General features: G+C 36.5%; 1 protein-coding gene across 2 annotated transcripts in view; it reads left to right on the top strand.

Moving 5' to 3' along the window:
• The window catches only part of TSGA10 (testis specific 10), a 37,178-nt gene that overhangs the window by 4,149 nt on the left and 18,511 nt on the right, over positions 1-14,518 (top strand). For both annotated transcript variants that reach the window (XM_072849667.1, XM_072849666.1), the window contains exons 3-11: positions 529-594; positions 2,030-2,230; positions 2,700-2,855; positions 3,214-3,387; positions 3,582-3,659; positions 6,206-6,357; positions 7,793-7,908; positions 12,952-13,106; positions 14,323-14,378. In XM_072849667.1, coding sequence (XP_072705768.1) covers positions 529-594; positions 2,030-2,230; positions 2,700-2,855; positions 3,214-3,387; positions 3,582-3,659; positions 6,206-6,357; positions 7,793-7,908; positions 12,952-13,106; positions 14,323-14,378 — 1,154 coding nt within the window. The remainder of the gene's footprint in view (positions 1-528; positions 595-2,029; positions 2,231-2,699; positions 2,856-3,213; positions 3,388-3,581; positions 3,660-6,205; positions 6,358-7,792; positions 7,909-12,951; positions 13,107-14,322; positions 14,379-14,518) is intronic.

Raw genomic sequence — 14,518 nt, 5'->3', positions numbered from 1 at the left:
AGGTTGCAGTTAGGAGTATGCTTGCAGTTGGAAAGAATGTAATTTCAGTGAAAACTGCTTTTGATTTCACAGGATAATGGAAAATTGCATTCTATGCACATGCAATTATGTGATTTAGTAGTAGTGGTCAGATGGGAGAAAGCATACTCTTTGTTTGCAATTAGTGTAACTACATACTTATTTCTTTAGCCCACAGGTATATTCAAACTGTCCCTGTTTTCAAAAGTTTCTTGGTAAGACAGTTCTGGGGAAAGGTATCTCATGCTTCCTTTTTCATTTGCTCACCTGAGAGTAACTCAACTGTTACTGTTTTTCCTAATCCTGGACTGCATCTGAAGATAAAACTTCTAACTGATTCCCTTCTAGATTAAGTATATTGTTACTAAATAGCATGTTTTTAGCCTAGTCAAACTAGAAAACATGTACAAAATGTTCCTTTGGACTAGAACAGTTGAGCTAAAATGCTGGATTTGTGCTAATGATTATACAAAATCAATGCATCTCTTGCTCTCAATTTTTTTATGGTAGATTCAAATTCAACACCAGCAGAACAAGATAAAGAAGCTGGAACACTCAGTGAAAACACTAAAATCTGTGAGTTAAACATGTATCCTTAATATATATGTAGCTATGAAATCAGGTCATTTTCACATGAAATTAATACTTGTACAAGTGAATTTCACTTGCTTTGTTTTCACTGATAAGAGACAAGTTATAGAATGGATAAACATATCTGTTTTCATTTGTAGTTTTCTGTCTCTGGATGGATGGCAATCTGTTTGTTTTGCAACTAGCCTGTAATGATTTTGCTTTTGAGAATCTCTCTTTTTTGTTGTTGTTGTGTTTTGTTTGTTTGTTTTGTTTTACAAAATTGCATATAACTGTTTTGAATATCTTGTAAATCACTTGCAAAACAGAAAGAAGTAACATTTTTTCTTTAAAATTTTTATCTTAATATTCTGTCTTCCTTAAGGTGTAACGATACTGTTGGAATATTTTGAAATGTATACAATGTTGCAATTGTAGAAATATTTGCTAGTGGTAAATCTAACTTAATTTAACATTTGAATTTATTAAGCCGCTCATTCACTTGCTTCCAGTATAAATTGATAGAGAATTTGTTTGTGTTCAAGATGATAATTTATTACTGTAATTTAAAGATTTGTCTCAAATTTCAGGGTGGTGGGAGGGGTTGGTTTTTTTCTTTCCTGTATAAAATATTTGAGCTTATGCCACAATCCTGCAAAGAACCCCCCCTGGAAAAAAAACACTCTGACCATGTAGAGCTTACTGCTCAATTACCCTGGAAAGATTTAGATCCTTCAGCCAGAAAGTTTGGGATTTGAGAGCTAGATTTACTGAGAGAGTTAGGTGATTAATTTATAACTTTTCAGGGATTTAAAGACCTACTTCTGCATGTGTCTTAACAAAAATAATAAATTTGCAGAGTTTAGTATTCCCTAGGTGCTTAAACTTTCATGATTCCAGGTACTTCCAACAGATAGATTGTAATGGAGAGGGATCTGGTGTGCAATTTTGAACTCTGGAATTGCAGTTCATCTTCAAAATCTGTTTTAGGTCCCTACGTGACTTTCTGGATTTCAACTATAGTTATTTGCACATTACTTTATTTCCATTTCAAAAGTTCACCTTTCATGGATCTTAAGCAAACATAGTGGCCTAATTTCTTTCATATTTAAAATTCATTAGCTATTCTAATACAAATCTACTTAATTGTCCTCTTTAGTTTTGAACAGATACATTCCAAGTTAATTAACATTTAGCTTTTATGTCCTTTTCTGTCCTGTTAGATCCATTTTAGAAGGACATTCAGACATATTCTGCAATATAACACAAATGAGAAAATACAGACATTCAGAAGTTACTTCAAAGTATTAAATGGATATTTATTTTAATTAGATATCTGCTTCCTCTTCATTTTGAAGAGTATGTTTATTTTACACTGAAGTATCGTTCATTACAAAAGTTCTGTTTCAGTGAATGAATTATCTCATTTTTGCACATGCAGGTTATTTTACAAACAGAAGCTGAAATAAAGCAAGGGAAGTCACCTTCAAGGCTTGATACCTTTATTAAGACCTTGGAAGAGGACAGAGGCTACTATAAAAGTGAGACTGAGAATTTGCTGAAGGTATTTAGAAACGCATTTTCAAGTCCTAAGCGAACCTCTACTTGTGGCAGCATGTCAAAAAAATTTTCATCCATCCAGGTGAGCTTGGAAAACACTTTGGAAGAAGAGGAATACATTTTTTTATAATATTGGTTTATCTTATGCTAAATCACCAAAGCCATAATTACCAGGAAGAAAAATAAATTCATTATGAACACAGGGATGCCCAAGATGGGAATGGGCAAATAATGTGAACTTAACTGCCGTTTTACACTGCATGCATGTATATGACTTTAAATGGCTCCTGACATCTGCTTATGTCAAGTAATTATTAACATGATTGTCAGTAACATTTGTGATAGACATTTGCTACTCAAAATAAATGTGTATTTTAGAAAATGTTATGTATATGTGGGTTCTATTACTAAGAAATATATATGTACAGTCTTGATGGTCTTGTGGTTACTAGGTTGAAGGCTTATTAAATCTTTTATAGAAATTTCCAAACCAGATATAATAAAGTGTATCAAGTTTTGTTTCTCTACTTTAACCTTATATCATCTTTAAGGGAGTGAGTTCTGATCCAGAAGTTTTGAAAATATTGAGAGAACGTGAAGAACTTAAGTCAACACTGAAAAAATATGAGCGCCGTGTGGCAGAAATTCAGGGTAACTTCAAAGTTTTAACAGCTGAGAGAGACAAAATTGTCAATCTTTATGAACGGGTAATTTTATTTATACTTGTATGATTAATTGAAATAGCTTAAGGTGATGTGCAAGAAAAAAATCCTATTTTTGTGTTTTTTTTTTTTTTTGTAAAAAAGAAAAAATGCAAAGCATTTGTTCAAAAAGTAGAAAAAAGTTATAGAAATTCTGTGATTTGAATCTGTCAGTTAAATACAAGTTTGTAAGTGCTGTCCTGACTTAAGAATGCTTTCCTGAATCAAAGGATATATGCACAAATCATTACTTCATCCTTGATATTGCAGTTTCTGGGATGCTCTGCCTTACGAGCCATATGCTACAGTAATATATTAAATTATCTATTCCATATTTCTGTTATGCTGATGTTTTTAAAAACAGGCACAGCAAGAGATTTCCCGACTTCGTCAGGAAGTTATCAAATGCCCCAGGACTCCTAAAAGTGCTGTGACAGCTCAAGCTATGTTAAGACATGTGGAGATAGAAAGGGATACGGCACTGTCAGATTTCCGAAGGATGACTACAGAACGTGATAGCCTTAGGGAGCAGTTAAAGGTTTGATTCTGCCCCCGCCCCGTGCCCCCCCCCATCCCCCCCCCCCGGTTATTTTAACATGAAAACTACTTAGTAGTGTAATTAAAGTTGCTAAAGATTTCTATTCTAATCCTGAGAATTAATTGCATTACATGTCTGTGGTGAGTTCAGACTTGTTCTATGTGTGTTTTTGTTGTTGTTGTTATTTGATACAGATTTCCCAAGAGACTGCGTTTAATGAAAAGGCTCATTTGGAACAGAGAATTGAAGAGCTAGAAAACACTATTCAAAATGTAAGGGAAAATAATTTTTTATGGAGTTGTAAATGTAATACAGATGATATTCATGGTTAATCCTGGAGGATCAACCTGACTGCTTTCTATTAGGAAACAACAGGCTGAGAGCAGTGGATGTATTTACCAAGACTATAGCAAGGCTTTTGACACTGTCACCCACAGTGTTCTTGTATCCAGGTTTGGATGTTATGGTCTGGATGGGTGGTCAGCTAGATGGGGGAAAATTTGATTGGATGGTCAGTCTTATCAGGTAGCAGTTAATGGGTCGTACTTGGCCTGGAGAGTGTTAACATGGAGCACCACAGGTGTTTGTTCTGAGGCCTGTCCTGTTTAACATCTTTATCAGTGCCCTGAAGGAGATGACAGAATGTGTGCTCATAAAGTTTGCAGATGACACCAAATCAGGGAAAACTCTTGATATACTCAAGAGCAGGGCTGTCATCCACAGGGACCAAGACAGGTAGGAGGAATGGACAACAGGAACCTTATGAAGTCCAACAAGGATGAATGCCAAGTTCTGAATTTGGGAAGAAGAGCCGCTGGCACCAATACAGGTTGGGGTCCAATGGGTTTGGGAGCAGTTCTGCTGAAAATTCAGGCCCTGGAGGCCCTGGTGTACAGCAAGCTGTACATGAGCCAGCAGTATGCCATGATGGCAAAGAAGGCCAAGAGTGTACTAGGCTGTGTGAACAGGATGCAGCCAGTAGCTCAAGGGCAGTGATTGTCTACCTTTACTGAGCACTCATGAGACCACATCTGGAATACACCGCATCCAGTTTTGCCACCACAGTACAAGAAACACATTGCCAAAGTGGAGTGAGTTTAGTGGAGGGCTCCCAAGATACTTGGGGCTGGAACACTTTCCCTATGAGAGGGAGGCTGGTGGAACTGGGCTTGTTCCACCTGGAGTAGAGGTGGCTTAAGGGAGACCTAAGTCCTACCTGCCAGTACTCATCAAGAAGTCAGAAATCAGCTTTTCACAGCAGTGCATGGTGGAAGGATGAGCAACAATGAGTGTCAGTTGAGATGAGAAAGGTTCAGGCTGAATACAAGGAAATGCTTCTTTCCTGTAAGGACAACTGAGCAGTCCCCAGCCTCGGAGATTTTCAAGACTGGACTGGACAAAGCTCTAAGCAACCTGACCTCAGAGCTGGCCCTGCTTTGAGCAGGAGTTTAGACTAGAGACCTCCTGGAGTCCATTCCAATGTGAATTATCTTATGACTGTCTATCATTAAGACCTGATGCTCCAAAACCAAATGTAATTGTACTGTTCTGGCAAGTCCTATTTAATATGGTTTAAGTTACTTGTGTGTGCAATTGTTTGCTAACATATGGTGCTAAAATAGAAAATGAAAACATTAATAAAATGAATATAAACCTTAAATATATTTACAGTCTTGGTAGAACTTGATTTTTAAATAGATTAACGTTGATTTCTGTAGTGTATCTTTCTTCTAGATCTTGTGGTTATAAATTCTGGTTCATTTTCTTTTTCCCCTTCAGCCTTTTAAATCCTACCAAGCTTATAAGTATAGTTCCAAGGATTATAATATTAAACTGAGTGTATCTGTGATGAAGAATATGCTGTAGGCTTAAATAACTCTGAGTACTCCAAGTAGTAAATTAGCTTTAATCACACACTTGACAAATGATGTGTAGTGAATATTGGGAATAGTCCTGTTTTAGGTACATCATCTTATTTCTTCAGTTCATTTGGTACCCTTTGAGGGCGATACATCAATATGAATCTTACTGACTTGCTCTTCAGCGTTCTGACCTTTGATTATAGTAACACAGAAATTAGTACTGAAAGAATCAGTAAATGAGGAGAGGAATGAGATGAACATTTTTTACCTTAAAAGAGCTGTTTCAAATAATTTAGAAAGGACAGTTCTTTAAATGTTAAGTGTAACCATTATAATAATGAAACACAGCTTTCTTTAAACTGGAGATTTCAAACTAGGTTTGCTGGAGTCTGTGCAAGAGTTTCTGGACCTGTTCTTTGTTCTAGGTCCAGACCTAAAGGCCTCATGGTGGTAACTTGGTCATATAGTGCTTTATGCAAATGTTTTACAGTGATTTCTCTATCCAGTTATTGGCATAACTATATAACTTAGTAGAGGCCGAAATCCATCATTGGTAGTGTTGTATCCCAAACTGTGATTTCTCCCTTCATACCCTAATAATAATATTTTCTTTTATGTTATTTTGCACTGAAAACTTTTCATGTTGATCAATGCCAAACATTTTTGCCCTTGGGCATAATTACCAACCTAAAATTTACTTTAATAAATGAAAATATTTGCAGAGATATGAAAGATAGGAAATTGATTGTCCTTCAAATGAAGTGAAAATTGCATTTCAGCTCTTTGCCAACTATCTTCAGTAGACTTGGAGTCAAGCCCTGAGTAAATGAGATACTTAGGCATTTCTCCTTCAGTAAAAGATTTGTGCTAAAAACAGAGTAGAATTTGAATTAATAGGAGAAACTCTGTGTATAAACCAGCCTCTTTCGGCTTTTAATATTTAATTATATTTATAGTTAGATAGTGAACGGTTAGAACAGATGTCCAAACTGGCGCTAATGAAGGACACCATTGATTCTCTGGAAACTGAGATGAAAAGATTGGCAAGAAGAGCACTGGACTCTGAAACTGAGCTGAGCCGACAGGAAGCTGAATATGTTTCACTTAGGTAGGTAAAAGTATATGATTGCGTTAGTTTGACGAGTAACGTCAGCCTATGTTTGTTGGTTTTCATAACTGTTACGTAGCTCAAAGGGAAAGGAATTTACAATAGTTGTGCTTCTGAGCATCCTTCTTTTTGAAATGAAATTGTTTTCCTCATTGCTTATTTATATGTAAATGCTCTTGGCTTGTTGATTTTATGGTATGCTGAAAACCATCTTCAGTGAAAAAGTAAAATTCACTCTGACTTAGAGTTAGGAGCTTTCTATTAGAAGCTGCAGGGATTGATGTTTTTTGGTAAATTGCATATGAATTAATTTTTTTCTTTTCATTTTTATTGTTTTTATAGAGGCAAGCAAACACGCGTAAACTAATAAGTGTCCCGTGTAGTTAGTTTCAAACATCCTTTTCTTAGTCTTGGAGCGTTTTCATGAGAGGAAATAAAACTGAAGCCTTGCACAGGGTTTATGGCCTGCTGCTCAACTGGAGTTCTTAACCATGTTCAGAAGCATGTAGTGGGACTGGACTCAGTTGAAGCCTTTAGGGAAGAAAGCATAGGTCAGTGAGTGCAAAATAAAAAAGGATAATTTACTGACTGGAGGGAAAGATCAAGCACTTGTGAAGTTTATGTGGAGAGATAAGAAGGACTAGATCACAGACTGAACTAAGCTACAGAGCAAACAGACTGCAAGAGAAGATACTGCGACTTTTTCCTCTTGTATTTCCTTAAATATAATTCAGTTAGGCAAACAATCTCCTAAACCTATGTGTCCTTACGAGTGACTGGTGTAGTCAACACATGGGTGTGCAGGTTTTTTGGGTGGATTTTGATTGGTGGGAATGCTGGGTGCTAGCGTGCATTATCATGCTGGCCCACAATGCTTTTCTAAGGATACTGTGATTTCTAAAATAACATGAACTCCTTTGCAAATCCAGTCCTTAGTTATTGCTGCTCTATAATAAGTTGTCAGATTTATGAATACTGTAAAAATTGAGTTGTTGAATATTAGTTGCTGCTACTAAAAGATCTTTTTCTTTTCCCCCTAAACCAGGCTGATAGTTGTCTTCAGTTTCTTCAACAGTTTGAGAATCATTAATATTACTACTTGATTTGAATGTTTGACTTGGGTATAACTTGAAATAGGTCAAGCATTCCAATGTATGTCCCAAGTGATGATTTTTGTTCTAATAATTTCTGAGAAGTTTTTATGTTCACCTGTTGTAAAGAATGCTTCTTACTTTTCTGGGATTCTTTACAGGAGTATTTGGACTTTAATTTCCAGAGATTAAGGTTAACATTAATAAAATATCCCAAATAGACTAAAATATACAGAAGAATCTTGCTTTTTCTTAACTTTTGCAATTTTAGTGATGTTTCAAAAAGGAAAAAAAATTATAGATAAACTTCTGAATTCTCCTGTTTAATGCTTCTGCTTTTCCAGTTTATTGAATGAAAAGACAGAACAGAGTCTTTCAGAGACTCAGCGAAGCCTTGTTAAGAAAAAATATGAAATTGAACTTGCCCAAGAGAAAATTATGCTTTTGGATGAAAAAATTGGTGAGTGACAGGTATGGTTTTTGTAATAAAATTCAGTAGGGTAATTGTTATATTACAGCATTTTTCTTTTTCTCTTATGGGATGAAAGAAAAAGTGTTGAATGCAAATAAATATACTTTTGACAGTTTTAACATTTCAACATCTGTTTTATTTCATTATTGGAAGGTTTTTGCATTTTAAAATTATGTAATAAAACTCTTGCAAGTAAGTTTCAGTGACAGCACATACTGTCAGCTGAACAATGTGCGTCAGTACCAATGTGCAGTGTCTGAGCATATCAGTTATATTTATGATCCACTAAGGTGGTGGTAGCACCTCTCAGCATCCTAAGATGATGATGATGGAATCAGGAAAACATCCTTTAGAGTATATATCCTATATTGTATGTTGCATCTTTTTTATATTATGGGAATAAAGGAGGTGGGTACAGGAATTATTATTCCTGTAGTAGCAAGGAATATGTTTTCACTTCCAAAATTACAACTGTATTGTGTTAGAAGTCTTTTATTATTTTCTATAGATGCAGTTGACGTAATCTGTTCTCAAATGCAGTGCTGAATTTGTGAAGGGAAACTAAAGCTAACCTATAGATAATGACACCTAATGTTAGAGCTGCCTTATGCTATTAAAATATTTTGTTTTCTCTTACTTACAAATTTCAAACTCTGGTTATTTGGATTTAAACATTTCATTCAAGATGAACATTTCATTCAAATGAATAAGCATTTCATTCAAAGTGAACTTAATTTTTTTTTAATGCTTTAGCTAAGGCATCTAAGCCACTCCTGAGAAGGATAGAGAAAAAGATGTTTTGTCCACATTAAAATCCACATATTTTTTGTTTTAAAAGTCCTATACCCCTGGAACAGTAAAATAAGGGACTTAATGTTTGATAGGCATGTCACTCTGTGTGTTGTTGCATGCTTTTGATCGTTCCCAGGAAATGTGTCCAAATGAAGTGTAATTTAAGCCTAAAAAAAAAAAATTAGTTCATTAAAGCTGAATAGAGACTTTTCAGAATTTAGCATCTGAGGTATCTTATCATCTGACTGAAGCATGTTCCAATCTAGATTCATTAGGATTTTTCATTACTGTGAGGCAAGTCCAGGCAAAGAATCTTGAAATTAATGGAGACTGTATTGTGCTATTATCCTGTCACTAGAGGAATAACAGTGGAAGATGCTGAAGGAGAGGAACTACAGTGTAGGTGTGGAGAGAGAATGTACTGAGAGAAGACAGTTGAGAGGTTTTAACTGCAGGATTAGTAAAGACAGGATACTGAGATTACAATTTGCATAATCCTAGTGAAATAGGTAGGAGAAGTAAAGTTAATAAAGAGCCAGGAGGCAAGTGAAGAACAGGGATATTGGCTTGACAAGAATTTGCAACAAGGCGGATTGGTTGTCAGAGGACACTGTAAGTGGGAAACGGTGAGATTGGGGAGGCAGTTAATGGAGAAACAGTGTGGATGTGGCACCAGGGAAAGCTGGGGCAATGCAAGAAATCAGAGACTGAAAATTAATGAAGTGAGAGGAGGGAGTGAAGAATGATCAGAGACATCCAGTGAGGAGAGCTAGTATGAAGTGGTTAAAGAGACTGGAAGGATCCTTAAAATTGGGTGACTAGTTCAGAGATTGTGGGTAGGACTTGGAGCTATTGGACGTGCACCGTGACTAGAAACTGTAAGCAGCTATACACACAGAATATTTAGGACTTGGACAATAAAGTTGAAAGCAGGAGAAAGATTGGAAGTAAAAGGAGATTGAGATGGAAAATATGGATTTAGGAATTTAGGTTTGGTAGGGAAGGAATCTAGGATGAGAAACCGTAAGACTTGGGGCTGACCAAAGTGAAGAGAAAGGATGAGCAGCTAATGGTATCTTCTTGGAGAGGCAGAATTGGAGAAGATGGAAAGAAAGTGTGTGTGCCCATTAGAGAACCTTTTCCCTTTTGGAGTCTGGAATGGAATTTGGGATTTCCAAGTCTTGTGTTACCTTCTCTTGTCAGCAAAATAATGTACACTTGGCAAAGTGTCTCTTTCCAGTACTTGTCTGCAGAGAGAACAGCAGTATAGTCCTCCAATGGTTCATCTTTTATGTCATGTGCCACACAACGGGAATCCAAATTGTGCTTTTTGTTTTACAAGTTAAGTAACTTATTTTGGAGACAAACACTAAGAAGTCAGGAATGCCAGTCTTAAGGTTGTCTGTACTACTAAATAAATAAACCCCAGGTGGCTGGGATTTATTTCCCTTATGGTATTGTTTTTAATTACACTATCATGTGGTGTTTTTCTGTAGGAGCCTTTGCGCCAACTTTTGCAGAGTTTTGTAGGGAGTAAATCAGTGTTGTCTAGTGAAGCAAGCTTGTCTGTCAGATCTTCTCCTTAGCCAAAAATACAGTGAATAAAGCAGGTAATTGCAGAAAGAGAAAGCACATGCTATTTAAACTGTTAAATATTGCTATGCAGTATTTTATACTATTGCTGTCTTTACATTAGAATTTTGTGGTGATGCACAACCAAACTTTTCAAAACTGCTCACTAACTATACATATGACCTATTTTCAGAGTGCCTGATTTGACACTTTGGTTATTAATTTTCAGAAATGTTGAGCACTCACAGCTGTGGCAGCAATCCATGGTTGGTATTTTTGAACATGTAATACTTTCTATCCTGAAAATTCAGGTCACAGTTTGGGCATCCAAAATAATCAGATAGCATTTTCAATTGATCTTTGTGCCTCCGTTCCTTCTCTGTAAAATGGTGATAACACACCCTTGCTTAGAATCACAGAATGGTTGAGGTTGGAAGGCACTTCTGAAGGTCATCTTGTTCAACCTCTCTTCTAAAGCAGGGACACCTAGAGCCAGTTGCCCAGGACCATGTCTAAATGGCTTTTGAATATCTCCAAGGAAGGAGACTCCGTAACCTCCCTGGTCAACCTATTCCAGTGCTCGGTCACCCTCACAGTAAAAAAAGTGTTTCCTGATGTTCAGAGGGAACCTCCTGTGTTTCAGTTTGTGCCTGTTTCTTCTTGTCCTGTCACTGGGCACCACTGAAAAGAGCCTGGCTCTGTCCTCTTTGCACCCTCCCTTCAGGTATTTATATACATTTATAAGATCCTGCCCTGAGCCTTCTCTTTTTCCAGGCTAAACAGTCCCAGCTCTCTCAGCTTTTCCTCAAAGGAGAGATGCTCCAGTCCCTCAATCATCTTCATGGCCCTTCGTTGGACTCACTCCAGTATGTCCATGTCTCTCTTGTACTGGGGAGACCAGAACTGGACCCAGTGCTGCAGATGTGTCTCATCAGAGCTGAGTAGAGGGGAAGGATCACCTCCCTCGACCAGCTGGCAATACTTTCCCTAATGCAGCCCAGTATACCGTTAGCCTTCTTTGCAGCAAGGGCACATTGGTGGCTTATGTTCAACATGCCGTCCACCAGGACCCCCAGCTTTCCTGCCAAGCTGTTTTCCAGCTGGGTGGCCCCCAGTGTGTACTGGTGCCTGGGGTTGTTCATACCCAGGTGCAGAACTTTGCACTTCCCTTTGCACTTCATGAGGTTCCTGTCAGCCCATTTCTCCAGCCTGTCACGGTCCCTCTGGATGGCAGCATGACCCTCTGGAGTATCAGCCACTCCTCCTAGTTTTGTGTCATCAGCAAAATTCCTGACAGTACACTGTGCCCCATCATCTAGATCATCAATGAGGATGTAAAACAGGACTGGATGCAGTATTAACCCCTGGGGCACACCACTAGTCACTGGCCTCCAACTAGACTTTGTGCCACTGATCACCACCCTCTGGGCCTGGCTGTTCAGTTTTCAATCCACCTCACTGTCTGCTCATCCAGCCCCTATGTCAACAGCTGATCTATGAGTATCTTACGGGAGTGTTAAAGGCATTATTGAACTCGAGGTAGACAGCATCCATTGCTCTCCCCTCATCTACCAGGCCAGTCATTTCATCATAGAAGTTTGTCAAGTTGGTCAAGCATGACTTTCCCTAGGTGAAGCCATGCTGACTACTGATGATGATTTTCTTGCCTTTAATGTGCCTAGAAATGGTTTCTGGGATTAGCTGCTCCATCAGAATTTTCTTTAGAGCTAGGTTTGAACACTTTCTCAGCAGGTTCCAGAGCCATGCATCCAAAAATATGAGGTGGAAATTTGAGCACCTTTCATCTTGTGTTTTGAAATAGGGAAAGATTCTGTGGAAAAAATAGAACGTGACTATATGCTATGATGTCCCTGAAAGACTAAGCTACAGATCTTTTTTACTTTGGATGTTTTATCTCCTGGACATGGTTAATAAGTATCATTCAATACGCCCAATTACACTGATATTTAAAGAGTCATTTGCAGCCTGCATGGTTTTTGAGATGTAAGGTTCACTGTAAGAAGGGTTTCTGTTGTTCTCCTCTGTGAATGCAATGTATGTAGATCATATAAGGATTGACTCTCTGCCTGTTTAAAGGTAAATGTAGCGTGTAACACCTTATTAGCTGAATGAAGACAGGGAGAGACATCTTTTAGAATTTGATTTTGTAATGAGTAGATCGCTTTTTTCATTTATTATCTTTGCAATTTTTAAGTGGTGTTGAATTTTATAACTATTACTTTTCTACATAAAGTTCATTTTGATTAAAAAAAGATTTCAGAAAAAATGGCTAATGTCAGGATATCAATCTCTTTTACTTCATCACTCATTACACGCTGTAGTCTACATATTGCTTCTGTCTGTTGTAATTCTGTTTAAGCCTTTATTGTTATAATACCTGAGAAAGTTATTTTTAATGATCTAAACATTTGCTGTTTAAAGATAGATTTGTTTTGAGCCAAGTAATTTAAGGCCTTGATCTAAGGAAGAATGCAGTTCTATAAATATCAGTCAGATTATTTATATGTTTTGAAAAGGTACATGCTTCAGTGTTTTCTTGAAGGGGAGCTTTTGCCATGTTCTTTTATGCTTTAGAACTGTATTAAAAGAATTTTTATTTCAAATGGGTTGAATTAATAAAAATGAGGGCTTTCTGATTGTGTCCAGATAATTTTTCAAGACAAAGTCTTGTACAACAAGAGGAGATCTGTGCTTTGAAAGAAACAATTGCACAACTTGATAAAGAGAAGGCATCTTTGCAAGACTGTGTGGAAGAAGGAAGAGAGAAGACTGCTACTTTTGAGGAAACCCTAGCAATTAAAGTATGTTCTAACATGTAAATGGTCACAAAAGGTAAATAGGGAAAGGATCTGTTGGGTCATCACACCTATCTTATATTGGTATCTGTAACAGTGCTCACTGCTGACCTAGTTCTGCTCCAGTTTCAAGGCAACAATAAAACTCATGTTGACTTCAACAGCAGTAGGTTCGAGCAGTGTTGAGCATCTCATGTTTGATGTTTTGTATGGTTTATACTTATCAAGAGAGGAGACTGTAAGTACTTTCCTGAAGTGGAGAAGAGTAAATTAGCCAATAAAATATTTCATTTATCATAAAATTTAGCCTAAATTTTTCCTTGGGTCCACTGATGTTATGCAGGGTGCCAAATAATACTGCCTTTATCATCACTGAAGAACCATCAGAATTATATTCTTTTCACCTTAAGGTATATTGCACAGTATATTGTACATAAGGTATATTGTACATAAAGAAGCTGCTTAGTTCTTAGTTCTGAAACATTATTGTTCACTTCAGCTGAAGTAACCTTGATATTGATTTAGGATAAACTAAATAAGGTTTTTTTTAACTGTTGTGGTTGTTAACTCAAGAATTTGCATTTATTTTTAACAAAATCTTGAAGAAAAGATATTGCAGGACAGGCTAAAAACATCTTGCCATAAGCACTGACTTTGCATTTTTAAAACTGTAAATTGTAAAATGGTGTTCATTTTAGAGAAGAGATGGCTCACACCTCTCTTGTGTCTCCAGTGGAAGACATTTCCTTAGCCTGTCTATGCTTCTTTTAATATCTGTATCCAAAGACAAGGGAGTAAGGTAATATACTTTGTGATGGAATTCTTGTTTTATCAATTACAAAATACCAGACTCTGGTAGTTTATTCATTGTAGAAAATCTGTGATAACGTACCTAATATGCAGAAGACATAATTTAGTTTTGGGAGTGTGAGCCAAATGCTACCTTTAGAACCACAAAGGATTAAAAAAATTAATTAAAATTATTATATGCTGCAGAAAATAATAATATTTGTTCCTTTATTTGCCAAATTAGATTATCAGAATTTTCAGCTCTAAACAGTACAGGATGAAACTTGGATAACCACGGTCCATTTTGCATTAAACAGTTAAATTAATCAGCTAGCTGAATAAAAGGAAAATATAAATAATCTTGTTTAAATTTTTTTCCATTTAGACTGAGGAGTGGCGAGAGGTTTATTTTAATTTTGTATTTCTTTTTAAGGAGAAAATAATTTCAGATTTCAAGATTCTGATATCTGAGTTGGAGCGTTCCACGAGGTAAGGATGAAATATCAAGATCATTATCAAATTTTGATTAATTTATAACATTAACTAAAAAATTGAATCATAGGATGTGCTAATGTAGAAATATTTTTTCTTACTCTATTAAATATTAAAATGTTACAGCTTTGTTTCAT

This window comes from Ciconia boyciana, chromosome 1 (assembly GCF_034638445.1).
Source record: "Ciconia boyciana chromosome 1, ASM3463844v1, whole genome shotgun sequence".
NCBI lineage: Eukaryota > Metazoa > Chordata > Aves > Ciconiiformes > Ciconiidae > Ciconia > Ciconia boyciana.
Note: the sequence above shows the minus strand (reverse complement) of the source record. Positions and strands in the feature narration are given on the sequence as shown.